Here is a 25,580-nt window from a genome sequence, read left to right as displayed (position 1 = left end):
GAATATATTTGTCAGGCAGTAGAAAAGTCAAAACACAAGCTGAGGGCAGAAAGTGGAATTAAACTAGCTAAATATGAGCAGAAAAACAGGGGTGAACATGGGTTAGCAGAACAGGTGCCAGAATATTAAACATAATGGCTGCACTGTCACCGTGTTCCGTTTCTGTCGCCTGCATTGAAGGGGCAGCAAAGCCAGGTGACAGAAAGAAAAGCAGAAGGAACAAGTACAGACATGGATGTTACAGAGGGTTTACTCTTGGTGTTCTCCAATACTTAAAGGGGTGGTCTGAAGGCAAAAGTAAATTCATTTTAAATCCCTATCTATTTAATGTTATAATCAAAGCTATTTTCTAATATACTTGTATGAAAAGTTCCCTACCATTCCCTAACTACACTATCTAACTGCTATTCTATGTTTTTCCTATTTCCTGTCTGAGGATGAATTGCTTGAGAATTTCAATGCATGCTGGGATACTCAAACAAAGTGTCATCAGGGGGCAGACTCTGTGGCAGTGATTGCAGCCTCTGTCCCCTCTATGAAACGATGCATCATCATGACGCTGTTTAGGGGCTGGTCTGTCCCTCTGTGTCCCTCCCTGCTCTGTTCTAGGTGTCCTTGCTCTTTTCTTTCCTGCGCTGTGTGATCCCTGCGCTGTGCCCTCTCTATTACCAGCTCATATCTGTAATAATTAGAGCGGTGTCTATAACCGGTATGCAGGAGTCTAGCTCCACCCCCACAGTGACATCACTGCAACAGACTCTGCCCCTGATGACACTACATTTTAGAAACCCAGCATGCACTGGGATTCTTAAACAAATCATCATCAGACAGAACATAGAAAAAAAATAGAATGGTAGTTAGATAGTGTAGTTAGGGGACGTTAGGGAATTTTTAATGTAATGTTAGAAAATAGCTTAGATTATAGAATCAAATAGGTAGGGATTTAAATGAAGTTTACTTTTTCCTTGGATCCCACCTTTAGTACTGATTGTATGATAAATTTCTTCCTAGAATATTGGTACAGTGGAACCTTTGATTAAGAGCATAATTCGTTCCAGGAGCGTGCTCTTAAACCAAGTTACTCTTATATCAAAACAATTTTTCCCATAGGAAATACTGTATTTTTACAAACATATTACAGTAATACAAAATAATGTACTGTATTTATATAAAATTATTACAGTACACTAATACAAAATACTGTACTGTAAAAACATATAAAACAAACTAAACTACAGTTTACTGTACTAGAATTGGTTAGACAAGTTTTCAATATCCGTCTACAGCCAAGACCTATTATATGTATCCTGGGTCTACTGGAAGGGGGGGTGGACTTGAGTTCGCCGGTAATGGTCGGTATTACACGTCTCTTGTACCAGGTTAGAAAACTGTTGGCCTACCACTGGTTGGACCCAGCGCCTCCGGTCATCGGGGATTTTAGGGAAAGAGTAAACGCTATACTTCGACTGGAGAGAGGAGTATACCTTAAAAGAAATGCATTGAAAAAGTTCTATAAGATCTGGGGGGCATGGTTGGATACCCAAGGCCTTCCCTCCTCGGCGTTACTGCAGGACAGTGCGAGCGACCAGGTCCTTCTCCTTCTGACCGGGTAACAAATTTCCTCAAATAGGGTGATATGCGTACTGCTGGAATATGTGTGTGTGTGTGTGTGTGTGTATATATATATATATATATGTGTATATATATAAAAAATGTCATAATGATGCTGGGTAAGCTATACTATGGAGAATATATTGGGAAATAATATGCACTTTGAGACCCATATTGAAATGAGACGTGGACTGCGGGTGCATTGTTTATTATGTTATTTGTGTGGTTTTTCTTATTGACCAAAGGTTTTTCCCCTTTCTGTGATATTTCTATGCAGGGAATTTATTTTATGCGTTGTATAATTTTGCTGTTAAATAAAAATGAACCTGATTTAAAAAAAACAAACAAACAAAAAAAAAAAACTACAGTTTAGCTTACAATAAAATTGTTGGTGTGCGGGAGGTACTGTATAAGCAATGTGCTGTACTGGTTAGCAGAAAGAAAGTACAGTACTGTGTCCACAAATGCAAATTGATAGACATGATGTATAGTATATACTGTACTGTACAATGGTATGCAGTACATATGTACAGAAAGTTACCTCCAGAGCGGGTTAGACCGTGGTGAAAGGACAGAACCGGAAGTGTGCATGGTGAGTATTTGCTCTTATGGCAAAGCATTGCTCTTAAACCAAGTTACAAATTTTTAAAAAGCTTTGCTTGTCTTGCAAAACGCTCTCAAACCAAGTTACTCTTAATCCAAGGTTCCACTGTACTTGGTTGTATGTAGAGATGTCTTCATTCTACTGTAATCTCCATTGGATATTAGAACTAATGAGAAATACTTTTTTTTGCCTAACACTTGCTTTCCTTTTTCTACTGTAAGAAAGACTTTGAATGCCCCAATAGCATATGATAAAGAAAAAAGTTCAGCTCACCAAGTTGCTGTTCACCGCTGTGTTTGTGGACCTAGTGCAGGGAAAGCTTGGCAGCCAATTATACGATATAGGAAAGAAGTCCAGCGCAGTCCTCAGGATATAGACTTTAAAATCATCAATATTTATTTGTGAAATCCAATAAAATCCATAAAGTATAAAGCGGTCAGCAAAAAATATACAGGGGATACAGATATGGAGACCCCACAGAACTACGCGTTTCGACACATAGTCTTACTCATGTTCCACATGAGTAACATGAGTAAGACTATGTGTCAAAACGCGTAGTTCTGTGGGGTCTCCATATCTGTATCCCCTGTATATTTTTTGCTGACCGCTTTATACTTTATGGATTTTATTGGATTTCACAAATAAATATTGATGATTTTAAAGTCTACATCCTGAGGACTGCACTGGACTTCTTTCCTATAATAGCATATGATGGTACATCAAGTTTGATCATTCACTGTTCAAATCATTTAATTTTTCATTAGTTTCAATGCTGACTAAAACAGAGTTGACAACCCAGATTTGATTGGTCTGAAAGAATATTTTAACTGTATTTTTAACTCAACTTAATTAAATTAAACTAAACAGTTTGATGAACAAGAGACTAGTTAGAAAAATCAGCAATAACATGTAAATTGTTTTCTTTGGCTAGACTAGTGGAGCAGATCTTTTGAAATTAAATTTGCTGTTTTCAAAAAATTTCCTAAAAATATTTGATTTGTTGCAATTTAAATTTGTTTGAATCACATAATTGTAATACCTCTAATGGACTGAAAACTATGTGTAGACCACTTTGAGTTCCCCTAAAAGTCAAACAAACACATTTTGAGCATTATATTGCAAACAAAAAATTTTTTAATGTGCAAATAACTTCAATCTATCTGTCTGAGGTAAATGGGATAGTAATCAGGGGTAATCAACTGCGTATTTAATAATACAATACAGTATCGGTCTTTTTAGGATACCTAAATTTTATAGTCAGTCTAAAAATTATCCTTCTGGGGTGTGCAGATGTATGCATTGCCATTACTTATTGACAGGCAGTGTAAATCAATGAAACTGGCATTTTTACAGAGTTGAGTGCAACAGTTATCCGTGTGTGGGGAGTATAATGAGCTTTGCACTTAACGTATTCTTAAGCAGTCAAAACAATGAGTCCATTAACCCCTTTATGACCTAGGACGTGCCTATGTGTCCTACGTCTCCTCCTTTCCTTTAATGTGGGCTTGCAGACATGTGCAGCTAATAGACGCTGGTGGATCGGAGTGTTTTGGCCGCACGGAGAAAGGTCAGTTTTTTTCTGGCATCACTGATGTCCCACAGACCACACTAGGTGTGATCAGTGAAACACGTACCAGAAAAAGAACGTACATTGAAAATAAAAAACATTTTTAACTCACCATCTCCAGCGACGTTGTGTTCAGCCTGTGCTAGCAGCTTCTTCCTGTCCGGCTCATTACTGTCGTGCACATGTGCCGCCCCGAGCGGCAGGCGAGCCGCTCGGGTCCGGACCTTCAGTGGGTGGCTCGAGGGTCCACGGTCACTCCGATCTAAAAGGGGTTGGCGGTTTGGGGGGACGTAAGTGTACGGCTGGAGCCGTGTTTGAGTTCGTGACGCCACCCACGGGTTGTGGTGAAGGTGGACACCACCTCTGCAGTGATGGGGCACCCGGGGGTGATGTTGCGCAGCACGTTGTTAACCCCTCCGTGGGTAGGGATGGTGGCCCCGGGACCCATTGGGGGAGTAGTTGGGCGGTGCAGGGAGATGGGCGGCCGGAGGGCACTGATGTACTCACTATTAGTAAACACACACGAGTCTCTGGTAAACCAAGGTGATGGTGGTCGGTGCCCACAGCCGGCTGCAGTCTGGTTCCCCACCCGGTTGGTGGTCTCTGCCTTTCTCCTGCACCTGTTTTGTGATGATGGACTACCTGCGCCTGCAACTACAGGAGTCCACTCCCCGGCTTGTGATTGTTGAAGGAGCCCTTTGCCCACAGACGCTGGCCCGTGGGATCTCTCTGCCGTCGTGGTGGCTTTCTATCCCCCTCAATGGGATGTTGTCTTCAGTCGGGACTTTGGGTGGGACAGGACCTATAGTCCTGGCCGCAATCAGTTAATTAGCTAGCCCCCAGTAGCTTCTGGACCTAGCTTAAGGGTCTGAGTACCCCCCTTTGTGCTCCGGTTTCTTAGTCGGTTCCCCGGGTCGGTACTGGCGGGCCACTACCCTGTCTCGGTCCACCACGGTTCCACTGAGCCGTCTTCCCGGCTTCTGCAGGTGGAGGCCTCCGTCTGCCTCCTTGCCAAAGGTGCCCAGGCTCCTACCCTGACACCTGTCAGTCTGCTACAGACCTGTCACACAGGCCTGACCTCCTCCACTGAACTCTCAAACTCAACTGTTTACTTTTTGCTGCCTCAGGCTCTCTGAACTCCTCGGTGGTCGTGGCCAACTGCCTGCCTCCGCCCCTGGTGTGTCCATCAAGCACTGAGGGAGGCGACTAGGTTTTAAAGTGTTTGGTTGCTGTCACCTTGTTAGGGGACTGGTGTAATGCGGGGCCCTATCTGTGACTACCTGGCCCGGCCAGGGCATCACACTCCCCCTTGGTTAACCACGGACCGTCCGCGGGCTGTCCGACCACTACCGTTTATTTTTCTTTTAACTAAAGATAAAAACATATTTACAAGTATAATAACATGTATACAATTTTCAAGCATATTTGGTTTTCTTCCCTTGCGGGAGGCATGTTACTTAAACGTTACGGAATATTTTTATTAACCGGGAACGGGACGGTACTGGGTCCTTTTCACTTTTGCTCACCCAAGCAAACCTAAACCTTGATGCTGCCTCTAAAAACAGGTCAGCATCCCTTTTCCCCAGTCCAGGAAACGGGCTCGGGTCCGGGTGTTGCCACATGGGCCGAGTAATAAGTTCCTTACTCAGCAGTCTCTCAGAGGCCCCACATCCAGGGGACCCCTGACCCGGAGGGTTGTCACCGGTCTGCATGGTGATGGGACCTCGGCCTACAACATCCCGCAGGCCCTTCCTCCAACCAGCCTCTCCGGAGACTGCAGGACATGAAAAGGGTGGTCAGGGACTATTTTAAAACACCTAACTCTGGTACAGCTTCCTCCTGCAGCTTTCCCACGGTCCACCACCGGACAGCACGTGTCCCCAATGCAACCTTCACTCACGGGCGACACTGTCTAAAAAGACTCCGTCTTCAGCTGCCGGCGGTGCGGGTCCGACTGCTTCTCCAAACCGGACTCCAGAAACGGGACTGTTCTCACTCCTTGCAACTTCTTGCCGTCTTCCACCAGGGGCTCCAACCCCTGATGGCGCCCTCTGAGGCTCCGACCCCAGCGGTGTTGAACAAGTCGGGCAAGATCCTCCTTCCCTTCCACCCTGTGTGCTGGATGGCGTCTCCCGGAAACTTGGGGACGTTCAACAAAGGAAGGAGTCATTATATCAGGAGCGGGTCCTTTAAAACTTTTCAACTTTGACTTTTAACTTCGGGGGTTAACTTACGGGTGCGGCTACCACTGCAGGGGACCATACTGCGCCATCGTCGGCCAAGACATCGGGCTCCCCTTCCAGATGCAATACATCCTCGGGCTCTGAACCTCCAATGGGAACGGTGGCGGTGGTAGCGTGGACGGCACCACTTCCTCCAGGAGCTGCGCTACGCAGGCTTCACTTGTCACGGTGCTGGCAGGCTCCAGCTCCCAGCTGATAAGGGATGAAATGGGGGTCTGCGTGGCTTTATCCTGGCGCGGCACAGCTGAGGCGGCCCTCTGTCTGTTCATGTGCCCACACCACGGCAACCATCCTCCAGACCTCCTCTTTACAGTCGAGCACCTGCTGCAGCGTTTGTGCTCTTACTCAGACGCAGAATCGTGCCAGCTCCCGCTCCAGCCAGGCAGCGGTTCCCGCGGGTAGCTGGTTCGGGCTGTGGTCCTCCGCATCAAATATCACTCCGCCTCTGCCGCTGCTGAGCCCTGCAACTCCGGTGGCGTGTGCCGCTCCGCCGACTTCATTCACATTTTTCCGCATCTCCCCCTTGGTCTTTCTGTGGCACCCCTCTTGCCAGCCGGTAAGTCTCGTTTTGCAACTTCCGGCTTTGCTTTACGGCTGTGTTCCCAGGGGGCGGGGCTTAAGTTTTCATGCTCTTTTCGCGGGGAAGAAGACTCTGGCGGGAATCTTCACGCCAAAAGATGGCAGCAAGATGGCGGATTTTGAAAACTTCACAACGGATCACTGCTGACTTCACTTCAAGGCGCACTTCCACAAGGTAAGTGGATGGGTAAGTATCCTGTTCGTGACGCCAGGAAATCGGTGTGTGCCACCCTGTTACATCTCGTGGCTCTCCTGAGGCAGTCTCCCATTCCTTGCCTGCCACGAGCACTCCTCCTCAGCAGCGCCGAAGGTCTGCCAGACTGCGCAGTGTGCAGGAGATACCTTCTCAGAGAGGCAGCAGAAGGGTGACACCTAGTGGTTCTCCTGTTACAAGGAGTGAAGCGGTCTCCCATTCCTGGCCTGCCGCAGACTCTCCTGCTCAGCGGCCCCGAAGGTCTGCGAGGCTGCGCAATGTGCAGAGGTTTACTGCTCAGGGAAGCAGTGAGATTCCCGTTATCTCTGCACATTGTGAGACCGAGGATCCCGCCTCTATTTCCCAGAGGCAGGAGGGTGAGCATGTGCAATGCGTGGTGGGTCCTGATTCGCTCACTGACGTCACATGGCTTGATGACAAGGCTGGTGACGTGGTGAATCCTGACTGGCCAGGCTGGGACGTCGTGGACCCTGATTGGGTCAAGTCCGTCATCTCCGCCTCGCGCCCGCCCTCGGGTGGAGCTGCACCTCCTTAAAAGCTCCCCCTGCCATCATGGCGGCGCGCGACCGTCCTTCTATGTTTGGATGTCTGGCAGCGTGCTGCCATGCCACTGCTCAGGCATTACTGTCTCTTGTGGGCTTGGCCTTTGCTGCTCCGGCAGTACCTCGTTTGCAGGCCGTGTTCCTGCCTTGCTGCTCCGGCAGTACCCCCGTCAACAGGCCGTGTTCCTGTCCCAGGTGAGCTCCTCAAGTCTCCATTGGACTCACCTGGTTATTGAAAGCACACGTGCGTGGGCACCTCTGTGCTACCCTCGTGCCATATTCTCGTGACTTCCACTGGCACACGTGCGTGGGCACCTCTGTGCTTCCCCGTGCAACAGGTACATCGAGCCGTGCGATCTGTGCCATACAACCCTCACGGGTTAGGGCAGATCGGTGTACATAGATCGTCTGTGACATTCCAGACGATCGCTAGCAGCAACCCGCTCACTCTTCACCCACCATAGCGGCGGTCCCTTACACCGCACAGTAGACCTTGACCGGCGGAAGCAGTCCATTTCCCATCTTGGCATGCTTCCCCGGGTCCCCCTCGTAACATTACGGTCGCGCCAAAGGTCTGGCTATGGCTGAAGAGCAGCAGCAGTTGCTGCGTTATGTGCAGCAGTTGGAGTCACGATTGGCAGCAGTGGAGCAGTCTTCCTCCGATAAGACTACTCTGACGACAGTCGCCACCCAGGCGGCTACCCAGGCTGTGCTATTGGGCGGAAGGTCTCCTCGCCTTGCGCTTCCAGAGCGCTTTAGCGGCAACAGCTCTGAGTGCCGTGGGTTTATAAACCAGGTTACCACCTACTTAGAGCTGTCCGCGACTCTTTACGCTACCGAGAAGGCGAAGGTAGCCTTCGTCCAGTCCCTGCTCACAGGGAGAGCGCTCAAGTGGTCCACGCCGTTGTGGGAGCGCGGAGATCGTGTGGTGAATAACTTAGCAGCTTATCTTGGGGCCATGAGAATGGTGTTCCTCGGGCCTCAAGTCACCCACGATTCCGCGCTGCGCCTCCTACGACTTCGGCAAGGGTCTGCTTCAGTCGGGGACTTTGCTGTACACTTTAGGACACTGGCCGCAGAGCTGGACTGGCTGGATAAGGTCCTTGTCCCTGTGTTTTGGGAGGGCCTGGCAGGGTTTGTCAAAGACGCACTGGCCACACGTGAGGTGCCTGCCACTTTAGAGTCCTTGATTCAGGTTGCCTCTCGCATAGACATCCGCCAGGCGGAGCGAAGGCTCGAGGTCTCTTCAGCACCCACGTCTTCTCGGCCTAAAAAGCGTCTGACTCCCGTCTTCCATCAGACAGGTCCCCCAGCCAGTCCTGTAGGCGACTCCGTGGAGTCAATGGAGGTGTCCAAGGTGGTCTCCTCTGCCCCAGGTTCTCGGTCTTGTGTCATCTGCTTTTCCTGTGGGCAGAGGGGACACATAGCTACCCGATGTCCCAAACCGTCGGGAAAAGACAGCGTCTAGTTTCTATCAGAGGGGGGACTCTAGACGCTACTTCTCCCTCTAGGTTGACTATCAGCGCCCAGTTGCAGTTCGGCACTACTCTCTTCTCTGCTCTGGCTTGCTTGGACTCAGGCGCTGAAGGCAATTTCATCTCGACCTCCCTGGCAACCCGATACTCAGTTCCCCTGGTTCTGTTGCCCAAGCCACTCAGGGTCCGGGTAGTCGACGGGTCCATACTACTCGATCCTATCACCCAGATCACCATCCCTCTCAGGATGGATGTACCACCGGGACACCATGAGCAGGTGTCCTTCCTGGTGCTTCCAGGGGGGACGGATGAGATCCTACTGGGCCTTCCCTGGTTGAGACAGCATGCTCCTATACTCAACTGGGCAACAGGGGAGATCTCATCCTGGGCAGGATCCTGTAGAGAGCACCTCGTGACTACCGAACCACCCGCTACCATTAGGTCGGTTGGGTCCTCAGGGAATACTGAGGGGCCGGGTTTACCGACACCTTATGAGGCCTACAGGGATGTCTTTTCCAAAAGGGCCGCAGATACTCTCCCTCCCCACCGGCCATATGATTGCCGAATAGACCTGAAGCCAGGCTCCGAGCCCCCTAGGGGCAGAGTGTATCCACTCTCTGCTCCAGAGACGGAGGCTATGTCCAAATATATTCAGGACAGCCTGGCGAAGGGATTCATTCGCAAGTCTATTTCACCGGCTGGTGCAGGGTTCTTTTTTGTGCAGAAGAAGGAAGGGGATCTGCGCCCCTGTATCGATTACAGGGGATTAAATGCAATCACAATCAAGAACAAATACCCTTTGCCCCTCATTACTGAGCTATTTGATCGATTCCGCGGGGCAAAGGTCTTCACAAAGCTGGATCTACGCGGGGCGTATAATCTAGTGCGAGTCCGAGAGGGCGATGAGTGGAAGACCGCCTTTAACACCAGGGACGGTCACTACGAATATCTAGTAATGCCCTTCGGACTCTGCAATGCCCCCGCCGTATTTCAAGACTTTGTGAATGACATTTTCCGGGATTTGTATCTTTCCGTGGTTGCATACCTGGATGACATTCTTATCTTCTCCCCCGATCTTACCACCCATCGGAGGGATGTCATCCGAGTACTTAAGAGGCTCCGCACCCATTCGTTATATGCTAAGCTGGAAAAGTGCGTTTTTGAACAGGAATCCTTGCCGTTCCTGGGGTACATAGTGTCCAGTCAGGGGTTAGCAATGGATCCGGGGAAGTTGGAGACAGTGATAAACTGGCCTGAGCCCCGCTCGCTGAAGGCGATCCAGCGATTCTTGGGGTTTATCAATTATTATCGCCAGTTCATTCCCAACTTCTCGACGGTGGCAGCACCCATCATTGCCCTTACCCGCAAGGGCGCTAATCCCAAAGCATGGGCACGGGAAACGGTAGAGGCATTTCACACTCTCAAAACTCACTTCTCCAGAGCTCCCATCCTTCATCGTCCAGACATCTCCAAACCCTTCCTACTGGAGGTAGACGCCTCTTCGGTCGGTGCAGGTGCAGTCCTGTACCAGAAAAACGAACGAGGAAGGAAACATCCGTGTTTCTTTTTCTCCAAGACCTTTTCTCCGGCCGAGAGGAACTACTCCATAGGGGATAGGGAGTTACTGGCGATGAAACTAGCATTCCAGGAATGGCGGCATCTCCTGGAGGGTGCGAAGCATCCATTTGAGGTTTTTTCTGACCACAAAAACCTCACATACCTCCAGACAGCACAACGCCTGAACCCAAGGCAGGCCCGTTGGTCTTTATTCTTCTCCCGGTTCCGCTTTATTATCCGCCACCTGGCCGGTGAGAAGAACGTACGGGCCGATGCCTTGTCACGTTGTATGGTTGTGTTGGAGGAGGACGAGGAGGAGCCTCGTCTTATACTACCCCCGGACAGCTTGAGGATGGTCACTCCCACTTCTTTGGACCAGGTGCCACCTGGCAAAACCCTCGTTCCCCCTGAACTACGGAACGAGGTGCTATCGTGGGCCCATGCCTCCAAGGTCGGGGGTCACTTCGGGGTCAAAAGGACCAGAGACCTGGTGACCAGGCATTATTGGTGGCCGAGACTACCCCAGGACATACAGGAATATGTGGGAACCTGTATGTCGTGTGCTCGGAATAAGCCGTCCCGGCAGAGACCGGCAGGTCTTCTTCACCCACTGCCAGTGCCGGATCGTCCCTGGGAAGTGGTAGGGATGGACTTCCTGGGAGATCTGCCCAAGTCAGCAGGGCACAGGGTCGTATGGGTCATCACGGACCACTTCTCTAAAATGGTCCACTTGGTGCCTCTCCCACGACTCCCGACGTCACGTGCTCTCGCCACCTTGTTCATTCGGCATGTATTTAGGTTGCATGGCATGCCTGACAAGGTGGTGAGCGACCGGGGTCCCCAGTTCGCGTCTCGCTTCTGGAGAGAGCTCTGTAAGCTCCTGCAGATAGAGCTGAACATCTCCTCCGCATACCATCCCGAGACCAATGGACTAGTGGAGAGGACTAATCAGACCTTGGTAACTTACCTCCGCCATTTTATATCCGCACACCACGACAACTGAGCTAACCTCCTTCCTTGGGCCGAATTTGCCATTAACAATTCGGTCCATGAATCCTCTGGCCAGACTCCGTTCCTACTCAATAATGGACAACATCCCAGAATCCCGGTTCCGATGCCCATTACGTCACCCGATACTAGAGTGGAGGATTGGGCGACCAAGGCCCGGGAGATCTGGGATGACACCCAAGAGGCTCTTAAAAGGGCTAAAGACCGGATGGTGACAACGGCTGATGTTCGCCGCCGCCCTGCACCATCCTTCGCCCCTGGTGACCTAGTATGGCTGTCCTCTAAGAATGTTAACCTACGGGTACAGGCAGCCAAATTCGCCCCTAGGTATCTGGGTCCATTTAAAGTACTACAGCAGGTAAACCCAGTGGCATATCGACTCCAGCTCCCTCCACGCTGGGCTATAGCCAACACCTTTCACGTGTCCCTCCTGAAACCCGTACGACTTAATAAATTCTCGGGGTCCCTGCCGGCTCAAACCGACTCCCCGTCCGACGACCCTGAGGTGGCAAAACTTGTGGAGACAAAAGTCATACAGGGCAAGAGGTACTACCTCGTGGAGTGGGCCGGCCGTGGTCCGGAGCATAGATCCTGGGAGTTGGAGGATCATATCCGCGCCCCGGGTTTGATAGCGGCCTTCGAGCACGGACAGGGGGGGGGCCTAGACGGGGGGGTAATGTTACATCTCGTGGCTCTCCTGAGGCAAGGACTGAGGCAGTCTCCCATTCCTTGCCTGCCACGAGCACTCCTCCTCAGCAGCGCCGAAGGTCTGCCAGATTGCGCAGTGTGCAGGAGATACCTGGCGGGAATCTTCACGCCAAAAGATGGCAGCAAGATGGCGGATTTTGAAAACTTCACAACGGATCACTGCTGACTTCACTTCAAGGCACACTTCCACAAGGTAAGTGGATGGGTAAGTATCCTGTTCGTGACACCAGGAAATCGGTGTGTGCCACCCTGTTACATCTCGTGGCTCTCCTGAGGCAGTCTCCCATTCCTTGCCTGCCACGAGCACTCCTCCTCAGCAGCGCCGAAGGTCTGCCAGACTGCGCAGTGTGCAGGAGATACCTTCTCAGAGAGGCAGCAGAAGGGTGACACCTAGTGGTTCTCCTGTTACAAGGAGTGAAGCGGTCTCCCATTCCTGGCCTGCCGCAGACTCTCCTGCTCAGCGGCCCCGAAGGTCTGCGAGGCTGCGCAATGTGCAGAGGTTTACTGCTCAGGGAAGCAGTGAGATTCCCGTTATCTCTGCACATTGTGAGACCGAGGATCCCGCCTCTATTTCCCAGAGGCAGGAGGTGAGCATGTGCAATGCGTGGTGGGTCCTGATTCGCTCACTGACGTCACACGGCTTGATGACAAGGCTGGTGACGTGGTGAATCCTGACTGGCCAGGCTGGGACGTCGTGGACCCTGATTGGGTCAAGTCCGTCATCTCCGCCTCGCGCCCGCCCTCGGGTGGAGCTGCACCTCCTTAAAAGCTCCCCCTGCCATCATGGCGGCGCGCGACCGTCCTTCTATGTTTGGATGTCTGGCAGCGTGCTGCCACGCCACTGCTCAGGCATTACTGTCTCTTGTGGGCTTGGCCCTTGCTGCTCCGGCAGTACCTCGTTTGCAGGCCGTGTTCCTGCCTTGCTGCTCCGGCAGTACCCCCGTCAACAGGCCGTGTTCCTGTCCCAGGTGAGCTCCTCAAGTCTCCATTGGACTCACCTGGTTATTGAAAGCACACGTGCGTGGGCACCTCTGTGCTACCCTCGTGCCATATTCTCGTGACTTCCACTGGCACACGTGCGTGGGCACCTCTGTGCTTCCCCGTGCAACAGGTACACCGAGCCGTGAGATCTGTGCCATACAACCCTCACGGGTTAGGGCAGATCGGTGTACATAGATCGTCTGTGACATTCCAGACGATCGCTAGCAGCAACCCGCTCACTCTTCACCCACCATAGCGGCGGTCCCTTACACCGCACAGTGGACCTTGACCGGCGGAAGCAGTCCATTTCCCATCTTGGCACGCTTCCCCGGGTCCCCCTCGTAACACCACCCCATGCTCGGCGGCAGCCAAGATGCTCGGTTTCGGACCTTCAGTGGAGGGCTCGAGGGTCTCCGGACCCGGGGGTCCACGGTCACTCCGATCTAAAAGGGATTGGCAGTTTTGGGGGACATAGGTGTACGGCCGGAGCTGTGTTTGAGTTCGTGACGCCACCCACGGGTTGTGGTGAAGGTGGACATCACCGCTGCAGTTATAGGGCACCCGGGGGAGATGTTGCGCAGCACGTTGTTAACCCCTCTGTGGGTAGGGATGGTTGCCCCGGGACCCGTTGGGGGGAGTAGTTGGGCAGTGCAGGGAGATGGGCGGCAGGAGGGCACTGATGTACTCACTATTAGTAAACACACACGAGTCTCTGGTAAACCAAGGTGATGGTGGTCGGTGCCCGCAGCCGGCTGCAGTCTGGTCCCCCACCTGGTTGGTGGTCTCTGCCTTTCTCCTGCACCTGTTTTGTGATGATGGACTACCTGCGCCTGCAACTACAGGAGCCCGCTCCCCGGCTTGTGTTTGTCCCTTCAGCCGTTTGCCCGCAGACGCTGGCCCATGGAATCTCTCTGCCGTGGTGGTGGCTTTCTATCCCCCTCGATGGGCTGTTGTCTTCAGTGGGGACTTTGGGTGGCACAGGACCTATAGTTCTGGCCGCAATCAGTTAATAAGCTAGCCCCCAGTAGCTTCTGGACCTAGCTTCAGGGTCTGAGTACCCCCCTTTGTGCTCCGGTTTCTGAGTCGGTTCCCCGGGTCTGTACTGGCGGGCCACTACCCTGTCTCGGTCCACGACGGTTCCACTGAGCCGTCTTCCCGGCTTCTGCAGGTGGAGGCCTCCGTCTGCCTCCTTGCCAAAGGTGCCCAGGCTCCTACCCTGACACCTGTCAGTCTGCTACAGACCTGTCACACAGGCCTGACCTCCTCCACTGAGCTCTCAAACCCAACTGTTTACTTTTTGCTGCCTCAGGCTCTCTGAACTCCTCGGTGGTCGTGGCCAACTGCCTGGCTCCGCCCCCTGGTGTGTCCATCAAGCACTGAGGGAGGCGACTAGGGTTTAAAGTGTTTGGCTGCTGTCACCTTGTTAGGAGACTGGTGTAATGAGGGGCCCTATCTGTGACTACCTGGCCTGGCCAGGGCGTCACACATATATGCACGATACAGCTGACCCGGAAGTAGCTGCAGAGGTGAGAGACACAGTAGCCGGATGCAGCACCGTGGGACTCTTCAGCACCACGGACAGCAGGAGTTGGGACAGGTGAGTATATGTCCATGTGCTATCACGTATCACGCAGCATGCATGACGGATTGCACATGGACAACCCACGTGTGCCATGAATCAAGGGACATATGTGTTTTTACACGTCAGGGAAAAATGTCTGTGTTTTTCACTGATGTGTGAAACAGGCCTAATGGAGATAAAAAAAAATGCTTAAAAGAACTGAAGTCCTCAGTGGTTGACAACTTTTAATGGCTAACTGACAAGTTTGTAATAAATAGCAGTTTTCGAGACTACTCAGGTCTCTTCATCAGGCTCAATATAACACAAAATCTGAAGTCGCATATTTATATACAACAGGACATAGAATGGAGCAGTAAATAAGACAAGTTATGTGAAGTAGAACTATCAGTATGGGAAGGGGACAAACTGTTGTGGAGTAAGTATTGGAGCAGTTCATAGATAAGGAGGGTGAAAGTTTCATTTAATGGAGAAGCAGTTTGCTGCTCACCAAACCTGAGGAAGGAGAAGTGTCTGAGTGTGAGAGGTTGTAAAGACCTTTGGTGCTGGTTCAGACGGAACATGAGAGAAAGATGTGTAGCTGAACGAGGAGCCTGTTGTATTACATGGAATGTCTTTGCTTGCCTTTATGTTGGAGAAAGGCTGTAAATTTTGATTTTTACTGGAGGTGTTATGAACTTTAATAAACCTTCCTGTGTGCCATAAGAACTTTGTGCCTGTGTGTACTGCTACCAGAAAGCGAAGATGCCTGCAATGGGTTTCTAAATGTTTAAAAAAGATAAAAAGAAAGAAAAAAAGAAAATCTGAAAATTGTGTTCAGCCCCCCTGTAGTCTTATACCCCTAAATAAAATCCTGAGTAACCAAGTGCCTCCAGGAGTCACCCAATTAGTATATTGAGCCTACCTGTATGTATTGTAATTTCAGTGTAACTACAACTGTTCTAATGTTTCTTTGAAAATATTAGGGATTAGACAGCATAATGAAAACCAAGAACTTACACGATATGTCAAGGATAATTTTTTTTGAATAAGAGTAAAGCAGGGTTAGGGTATAAAAAAATATAGCTCAAACTCTGTATATTTCATGGAACACTGTCAAATCGATCATTAAAAAATGGAAGCAGAATGGCATAACTGCAAATCTACTAAGACCATGGCTATTCATCTAAACAGACATCCCAAGTCAAGTAAGAAGAGCAGTAATTGCAGAAAAAGCCAGGAGGCCCATAGTCACTCTGAAGGAGCTGCAGAGACTCACATTTCAAGTGGGAGAATCTGTTTACAGGACAACTAGGAGTCATACACTCCACAAATCTGTCCTTTATGGAGGTGTGGCAGGAAGAAAACCATTTTTTGAAAGCAAGCTATAAGGAGTACCATTTGCTGTTTGCAAAAGGCTATGCAGGGGACACTTCTAGCTTGTGGAAGAACATGGTCTGATCAGATGAGGACAAAGAAGATTTTTTTGGGCTAAATGCAAGATGCTAGTGTGACGTCCTGACAAAATCAGGGTGTCACAGATAACTGCACCCCTCTTCTTGTGCAGGAGTCCCTCCTCTTTGGTTCTCCATCACAACCACACATTCTGGTGCACAACATCAGCCAAAAAAGCCTACTCACCCACCATCACAATAGGGACACACCAGTGGGCAGGGCCAAGCAGATGGTGATGCCCACCTAGGGGTTCTGAGGTGTGACGGGAGGGGGGCCAGTCAGAGAGACTGTAGAGTGGAGAGTGAGCCAGACGGAGAAAAAGTGAGAGGAGTGTGAAGTGACAGGTTGGTCAGGGGTTGGAGCCCCTGGACTACCGGACTACTGACAAACTGACTAGGTGGCAGTCGGCAGACAGGGCCACAGGCAACGGTGATCCGGTTGCGAGATACCTTAAGTGGACCGAGGCAGGGTTGTAGCCCGCCGGTACCGACAGTGGGAATCCGATCTGGAGGCCGTGCACGACAGGGTACCTGGACCCTAGATCAAGGACAGCTTCACGCACCTTACTAATTGACCAGCCGGGGACAAGATTTCAGGTCTTGTCCCACAGGAGGCCCAGATAGAGCGAGATGGAAGCCCAATGAGGGGGATAGGGCTCCGCGATTGCCTGCTAAGATCTCACGGGTCAGCTCTCGCAGGCCACAGCTCCCACTGACTAACACACCGGGAGTGGACTTCCCCATTTCAAGCGGAGTAGTTAACAAAATGGACACAAACACTAAGTGCAGGAGGAAGGGACCCCTGTTTGCTGTACCAGGGTGTGGGACCCGAACACACCCGCCAGAGGTCACCGGTCACTGGCAATTTGCTTTACCATCTGGACTCTGTGTGAATTTGTTCAGGAACTGTGAGTACACCAATAGCATCCGGTCCAACCCTGCAGATTGCGCTCCACAGCAGCATCCCACCTGTATTGGGGCCCCGGGACTACACCTCCCCTACCCGTGGAGGAGATAACATTCAGCTGCTCCACTCCATTGGTCCCGGGCATCTCCTCCAGCGGCAGCGGAGGTGTCACCAACAATCACCGCACACCATGGGTGGCGTCACTGACAAAACCTCCCCTATATAATAATCCCCCTTTTTACTTGCGGGCGATGGACGGGTGGTCAGGCCCGCATCTGGCTTCCCCTCGAGCCACCGCAATGATCCCGGATCTGAGCGTCTCGAGCAGCCCCCTGCCGTGGTCTGTCTCCCGCTCTCAACACTAAATGTTGCAGAAAATGAAAACCTGCACATCACCCTGTAATCTCAATACTCACTGTTAAACCTGGTGCTTGCAGGATCATGCTGTGGGGATGTTTTTCTACAGCAGGGATAAGGAAGCTTGTCAGAGTTTATTGGAAGATGAATAGAGCTAAATACAGGACAATCCGGGAGGAAAACCTGTTAGAGGCTGCAAAAGACCTTCCAGCATGACAATGACCCTAAATAAAAAAACAGATGTTGAAAGGAATTAATTAGATCAAAGCATATTCATGTGTTTGAATGGCCCAATCACAGTTCACAGCTAAATCCCATTGAGAATCTGAGGCAAGACTTGAGAACTGCTGTTCACAGACACCTCTATCTAATCTTACTGATCATACTGAGCTAGAGCTATTTTGCAAAGAGGAATGCACACAAATTTCCAAATGTGCAAAGCTAGTAGACATATTACAAATGACTTGCAGCAGTAATTGCAGCGAAAGGTGGTCGTACAAAGTATTGACTCAGGTGGGTTGAATACATCACAATTTTCAGATTTAGATTTTTAGAATATTTAGAAAATTGTAGCATCACTGCAGAGATGCCGACTTACTTACCGCCCCGGCCAGATCGTGTCCTCCCCCGGACATATGTGCGCTGCTATCTCCTTCCCCTCCTGGACCCTGTACATGCCGCACAGGGTTCCTGGGAGTGCACCTAAGACATGCATGTGTGCACATTGACCTCTTCTTAAAGGCATGCTATATCCAAGAAATGCCTCTCAGCCTATAGCTGAGATGCACAGTGTATTTAAGGCATCCTCCCATTAGGGGAGGTGCCTTCACAATGCCTCTACTTAGTCAGTCAGTGTTCCAGTCTGCTAGCTAGTTGTCAAATCACATTAACCCTGTGTCCATTTCCTGTTCCTGGCTTCCAATACCTAACTACCACTGCTGTGCCCACCATTCCTGTCCATACCTGCCTGTCCAGCCTGCCTCAGTCACCCCACCAGTACCTGGCTATTCCTGAGTCAGTCACCTATCCTGGCGGTCAGCTGCCACAGTCCCGGTCACTTCCCTAGGAGTGGTACCTGGCATCCGCCTCACGGTGGGCACTTAACCCCCGGCTCACTAAGGGGTGAGCCTGAGTCCCCCCTATAGTCCAGGGGGTCCAATGATCCCACTCGCTGCCTCTACACCAGTTGCGAGCTTTACAAAAATGTTTTACTTCCTAAACACTTCACAAATACACCAACACTAAGTAGAAAGTTTCAGATAAAATCACAATCTTTTGTTTGTAACAAGAAAAAATATGGAAAAGTTCATGGGATATGAATACTTTCACAAGTCACTGTATATCTGGACCATATTTCTTGTGACTGTTTTTTCAGTTCAACAATATTATTTGCATATTGTCCATTATTGTTGAGAGAAACACCCCCTTAAAAATCACTGTTCACTGTAGTTTTATGTGATATTTGAAAGAGGTTTTGTTGTACTTTTTATTTTATTTTTCTTTTTGTGTTTGTTAGGTTACAATTTCAGTTTTCAGATGAGCCTCTAGAACAGAATAGTCATTCCCTGTTTTCTGTAGGTCATTGCTAAAATATATATATTTTTTTTCCTTATTTTTTCATTGAAATTAGGTATCCCAGTGATTAATCGATGCAAAAGAAAACAGAACTGAAAAAAGAGCAAAAAATCCTTAAAAATAAAAAAGAAATTAAGAATTTAGTACAACAGTATAAAATGTATTAACCCCTTCAGCCCCCGGGCACTTTCCGTTTTTGCGTTTTTGTTTTTTGCTCCCCTTCTTCCGAGAGGCGTAACTTTTTTATTTTTCCATCAATCTTGCTATATGAGGGCTTGTTTTTTGCGGGACGAGTTGTACTTTTAAATGAAACCATAAGTTTTACCATATAGTGTACTGGAAAACGGCAAAAAAATTCCAAGTGCGGAAAAATTGCAAAAAAAGTGGGATTGTACAACAGTTTTTGGGATATTTTATTCACCGTGTTCACTATATGGTAAAACTGATGTGTGGGTATGATGCCTCAGGTCGGTGCGAGTTTATAGACACCAAACATGTATAGGTTTACTTGTATCTAAGGGGTTAAAAAAAATTCACAAGCTTGTCCGAAAAACGTGGCGCACGTTTTGCGCCATTTTCCAAAGCCTGTAGCGTTCTCATTTTTCAGGATCTGAGGCTCAGTGATGGCTTATTTTTTGCGTCTCGACCTGACGTTCTTAACGGTACCATTTTTGCGCAGATGCTACGTTTTGATCGCCTGTTATTGCATTTTGCGCAAAATTTGCGGCGACCAAAAAACGTAATTTTGGCATTTGGAATTTTTTTGCCGCTACGCCGTTTACTGATCAGATTCATTGATTTTATATTTTGATAGATCGGGCATTTCTGAACGTGGCGATACCAAATATGTGTGTATTTTTTATTTTTTTAACCCTTTAATTTTCAATGGGTTGAAAGGGGGGTGATTTGAACTTTTAGGTTTTTTTATTTTTTAAAACTTTTTTTTTACTTTTTTTTTTTATTTTACTAGTACCCCTAGGGGGCTATTGCGATCAGCAATCCAATCGCTCTGCACTATCTGCAGATCTCAGCTACAGAGCTGAGAACTGCACATTTGCTGCTTCACTTTCAATGCCGGCTGTATTCCGGCATTGAGAGGAAGTGACTCATGTTAGCCACAGGCGTCATCACATGACCCTGTGCTACCATGGCAACCGCTGAAAGTCACGTGATCATGTCACGTGACTTCCGGCGGGGGCGGGGTAAGTCACTGTCATGGCGGCGAAATGTAAGGGGTTAATGGCCGCGGGTGGAAGCGATTCCACCCGCGGCTAGCAGGCACACATATCAGCTGTTGATAACAGCTGATATGTGCGCGTCTCGCCGCCGCCGACCGGCGGCAGGGGGCGGGGCTTACCGGAACACGATCCATGACGTATCTAGTACGTCATGGGTCGTTAAGGGGTTAATATCCAGTAACACAATTATTCTTTTTCTTTAACAGACAACAGTTTTTAACAGACTGTGAGCCCTCGCGGGCAGGGACTTCTCTCCTCCTGTACCAGTCTGTGTTTTGTATTGTTTATGATTGTTGTACTTGTCCCTATTATGTACACCCCTCTCACATGTAAAGCGCCATGGAATAAATGGTAATAATAATAATAAATAATAATAATAATAACAGACTTTGTCGTTTGCCAGACACTACACAATTCGATACCGTGAAAAGGGAGAGTCTGCCCGTTGGGATTACAAGCAAATAAACACAAGACGTGCCTTGATTGACAAACTAAATCCTGATGCCATGTACGAATTTTCTGTCCGTATTTCTCAAGGAGAACAAGAAAGTCAATGGACTTCATCAGTGTTTCAAAGGACTCCTGAATCTGGTATGCGTTTTTTTTTTTTGTGATACATACTAATGTGGGTGTATGTTGTATTTGACTGATATTAAATTATTCAATAAAATTGTGTGGGTGCAACTTTTCAACATGAGACTAATAATCGCAAGCAATAGAAATCTGTGGTGCAATATGCTTAAAGGGCAAAGTTAATTTTAATCAATACATCTTGAAATAATAATACGTTTCACAATTGGATATGTTTTTAAACATTTTTTCCTGTGCTGAGATAATCTTATACAGTATATCTTAAGAGTGAGTATACCCCTCACATTTTTTAAATATTTTATTACGTTCATGGGACAATACTGAAGCTATGACACTTTGATACAATGTAAAGTAGTCAATGTGCAGCTTATATAAGGCCTCGGCTCCACTTGCGTTTTAGGCTACATGCGCACGCTGCTTTTTTTGCTGCTTTTTTGCTGCTTTTTTGGCTGCAGTTTTGTCAGCAGAACTTTCTGACATCTGACTTCCCAGCAAAGTCTATGAGAAGTCAGATTTGTCATGCGCACACTGCAGTTTATTTGTCAGCGTTTTTTTTGTCAAAAGTTTGTGACAAAAAAAATGCACCATGTTCATTCTTTCCTGCGTTTTTGTCAACATTTGTCACCCATTGAAATCAATGAGGGCATCAAAAACGCAGGAAAAAATGCATGTTATCAAAAGTGGTGCATTTTACCTGCCTTTTACCTGCGTTTTTGCTAGCAAAAACGCAGGTGATTTGTCAGGAAGTGAGGTCAAGCAAGTGGTCCCGTCCCGTCCTCCATGTGTTCCCCGAAGTACCGCTGTCCCCAGGGGAGATGATGTGGAGGACGGGACTATCAGCAGCGGCAGCGAGAGGGGGATGGACATTGGCAGCTGAAAACATTGATTTTTATCTCTCTCTGCTGCCGCCGCTGATAGTCCCGTCCTCCACGTGTTCCCCGAAGTACCACTGTCCCCAGCGTGCATGCACAGGGGAGATGATGTGGAGGACGGGACTATCAGCAGCGGTGGCAGCGAGAGGGAAAAATCAATGTTTTCAGCTGCCAACGTCCATCCCCCTCTCGCTGCCGCCGCCGCTGATAGTCCCGTCCTCCACGTGTTCCCCGACGTACCGCTGTCCCCAGCGTGCACTCACAGGGGAGATGATGGACCCCTCTCACTGCCACCGCCGCCGCCGCTGAAAGTCCCGGGCTCCACGCTCCTGCCGGCTCCACGCTGTAGCGCGATCAGCTGAGCTGTCACTGAGGTTACTCGCGGCCACCGCTGGATTCAGCGGTGGCCGCGGGTAACCTCGGTGACAGCTCAGCTGATCGCGCGGCTGTCTCCATTAGCTGCATGGAGGTGACCGGAGCGGCGGTGTCTGCTGCTTCTCCGGTCACCTCCATGCAGCACAGCTGGACGCGACGCTGGAGCATGCTGGAGTACGCCGGACATGGAGGGTTTGTCGGGGTTAATAAATTGGTAATGAGGGAATGTGTTTGTGTTTTTTATTTCTAATAAATGATTTTGTGTGTGTTTATTTACTGTAATTTACAGATTAATCATGGAGGGTGTCTCATAGACGCCTGACATGATTAATCTAGGACTTATTGGCAGCTATGGGCTGCCAATAACTCCTTATTACCCCGATTTGCCAATGCACCAGGGCAAATCGGGAAGAGCCGGGTACAGTCCCAGAACAGCCGCATCTAATGGATGCGGCCATTCTGGGCGGCTGCTGACTGATATTGTTAGGCTGGGGGGCTCCCCATAACGTGGAGCTCCCCATCCTAAGAATACCAGCCTTCAGCCGTATGGCTTTATCTGGCTGGCATTAAAATTGGGGGGGACCGCACGCCAGTTTTTTTTAATTATTTATTTATTTCTAATTTTTTTTTTTTCAATTCAACAAGCTTTATGGGCTTGTTTGAACTGAAAAATACATGAAACAATTGTTGACAAAACTGCAGCCAAAAACGCACCAAAAAAGCAGCAAAAAAGCACCTACATTTCTTGTGACATTTCCAGGCTCTCTCTGACAAGGTGCAGTTTTGGCTGCAGTTTTGGCTGCATTTTGTGAACACGAAAAAGAAGCAGCGTGCGCATGTAGCCTTACACGGACGAGCTCAAGCCGATAAAACATTGGGTTCACCTAGCTCCATTGTAAAACTATGGGGCAGTGTCCATCTGTGATTCTTTTCTCATGCCATATTGGCATGAGAAAAGAATCACAGCATGCTGAATTTGACAGCGAGACTTGGCTCATCTGAGTGCAGGGGGTGACGAAGGTGACGCCGAAACGTGCGCATCGGGGCTGGCGTGACATGTGCACACAGGTCCTCTACTGCACAGGTAAAAAAAACTCTTTTATTTATCATATTTATCATGCTTATATTTAGGAGGCTTTCCTCTATTTATTTCCTGATATAGTGAATAACACATGCAACAATTAGGACACCTTATGCTGTAATTGCAATATGCCTCCCTTCTATAGCTACAGTACAGACCAAAAGTTTGGACACACCTTCTCATTCAAAGAGTTTTCTTTATTTTCATAACTCTAAAAATTGTAGATTCACATTGAAGACATCAAAACTATGAATGAAAACATGTGGAATGAAATACTTAAAAAAGTGGGAAACAACTGAAAATATGTCTTATATTCTAGGTTCTTCAAAGTAGCCACCTTTTGCTTTGATTACTGCTTTGCACACTCTTGGCATTCTCTTGATGAGCTTCAAGAGGTAGTCACCGGAAATGGTTTTCCAATAGTCTTGAAGGAGTTCCCAGAAATGCTTAGCACTTGTTGGCCCTTTTGCCTTCACTTTGCGGTCCAGCTCACCCCAAACCATCTCGATTGGGTTCAGGTCTGGTGACTGTGGAGGCCAGGTCATCTGGCGTAGCATCCCATCACCCTCCTTCTTAGTCAAATAGCCCTTACACAGCCTGGAGGTGTGTTTGGGGTCATTGTTCTGTTGAAAAATAAATGATGGTCAACTAAACGCAAACCGGATGGAATAGCATGCCGCTGCAAGATGCTGTGGTAGCCATGCTGGTTTAGTATGCCTTGAATTTTGAATAAATCCCTAACAGTGTCACCAGCAAAGCACCCCCACACCGTCATACCTCCTCCTCCATGCTTGATGGTGGGAACCAAGCATGCAGAGTCCATCCGTTCACCTTTTCTACAAAGACACGGTTGTTGGATCCAAAGATCTCAAATTTGGACTTATCAGATCAAAGCACAGATTTCCACTGGTCTAATGTCCATTCCTTGTGTTCTTTAGCCCAAACAAGTCTCTTCTGCTTGTTGCCTGTCCTTAGCAGTGGTTTCCTAGCAGCTATTTTACCATGATGGCCTGCTGTACAAAGTCTCCTTTTAACAGTTGTTCTAGAGATGAGAAGGTGTGTCCAAACTTTTGGTCTCTACTGTATATTCATTAGCACAATAGTAACATGTACTAAAGCCACAGCTGTTATACATATTGATACAAGTACTATTGGCAATACATATTGTTTTCTGGCCCTTAATAATACCAATAGCCAGCTCTATATCACTACAACTATGATATATACTATAGCTATAGCTATTATATGATTGCTATACATACCATGGGCTGTTCTTTATTATTTTCTTCTATTATTTATATTATTTTTTTCAGGATCATATTCTTATTCCTCTTCCCTTCTTTTGGGAAACAAAATGGAAAAATAGGGGCGCAAAATGAGAAGCACCAGTGGGATTAGTGAGATTTTCCTTATTATATTGCTCACCTTAAAGGGTTGTGCGCCCCCGCACAACCCTAGTATTAGGCTGTATATTAGTAGCGGAGTTCCTCCTCTGACCGCACGTTAGTATTATATCTGTAGTGTGCTAGCATCCAGACTCCATGTAACCAAACGCAGTGTGATCCTCTGGCCTTGTAGTATACGTCTGGTGTCCAACGTGTATAGTGCAGGTTAGATTTACGATCTCCCTTAATCTAAGCTGCTGCTGCCAGGCTTCCCACATGGGAATAGTTATATGCAAAGAAAAAAGACGCCGGTCTGATCGAGCGCTATATCTGATTAAAGGAAACCAGGGAATGTATTTTTAGAGATACTTTATAAAACAATCCTTTTATTCGTAGTCCCTCATAGTCACAACGCGTTTCAACAACAATGTTGTCTTCCTCAGGTGAATAATTCAAACAAACATTCCCTGGTTTCCTTTAATCAGATATAGTGCTCCATCAGACCGGCGTCTTTTTTCCTTGCTTCTTTTAGGAAAATTACTCAATAATACCTCCTTACGACATTTTCTGATCGTTGTCTTCCTTTTTCTGTTGTATACTACGGTACATTACACCACGTCAGATGAACATTAACAGTAAACTTTATCTTATATTATAGTGATACATACTTAGTGCACTATTGTCACAGCATATTTCCTCTTAAAGTAACCTTCTTTTTCCTATACAGTTTGTATCGCTATTGGATAGTATACAACTGAGTACACTCATACTACATTTATGACTTACCGTTTTCAATTCATGAACTTTGTGTTCTAATCTTTTTTCACACTGCATTGTACTTTTACTGACCCTGATCGTCTTTCCTCCTGCATATTGGAATTATTGTATTTTATACTCTTGTAGTATACCTGTGTTTAATTTTTTATGTATCTATACATGTGATGCCCCTTTTTTCTAGTCACACTGCCAGTTGGGGGTCATTATTTTTAAAATATTAATAAAATTAGCTATTTTTGACCTAATTGGTTTCTTCTTAGAATGTTATTGTTCTAAAAATTGGTGCCTCGTCTCATTCTCGTAGGTCTACTATATCCATAT

General features: G+C 48.2%; 1 protein-coding gene across 1 annotated transcript in view; it reads left to right on the top strand.

The window, feature by feature from the left end:
* FNDC1 (fibronectin type III domain containing 1) overlaps positions 1-25,580 on the top strand; it is a 391,652-nt gene that overhangs the window by 157,402 nt on the left and 208,670 nt on the right. Inside the window, exon 5 of the mRNA XM_075338178.1 lies at positions 20,582-20,769. Coding sequence (XP_075194293.1) covers positions 20,582-20,769 — 188 coding nt within the window. The remainder of the gene's footprint in view (positions 1-20,581; positions 20,770-25,580) is intronic.

This window comes from Anomaloglossus baeobatrachus, chromosome 3, assembly GCF_048569485.1.
Source record: "Anomaloglossus baeobatrachus isolate aAnoBae1 chromosome 3, aAnoBae1.hap1, whole genome shotgun sequence".
NCBI classification, from domain to species: Eukaryota; Metazoa; Chordata; class Amphibia; order Anura; family Aromobatidae; genus Anomaloglossus; species Anomaloglossus baeobatrachus.
The sequence above is the reverse complement of the archived record's forward strand: the minus strand, read 5'-3'. Positions and strand labels throughout refer to the sequence as shown.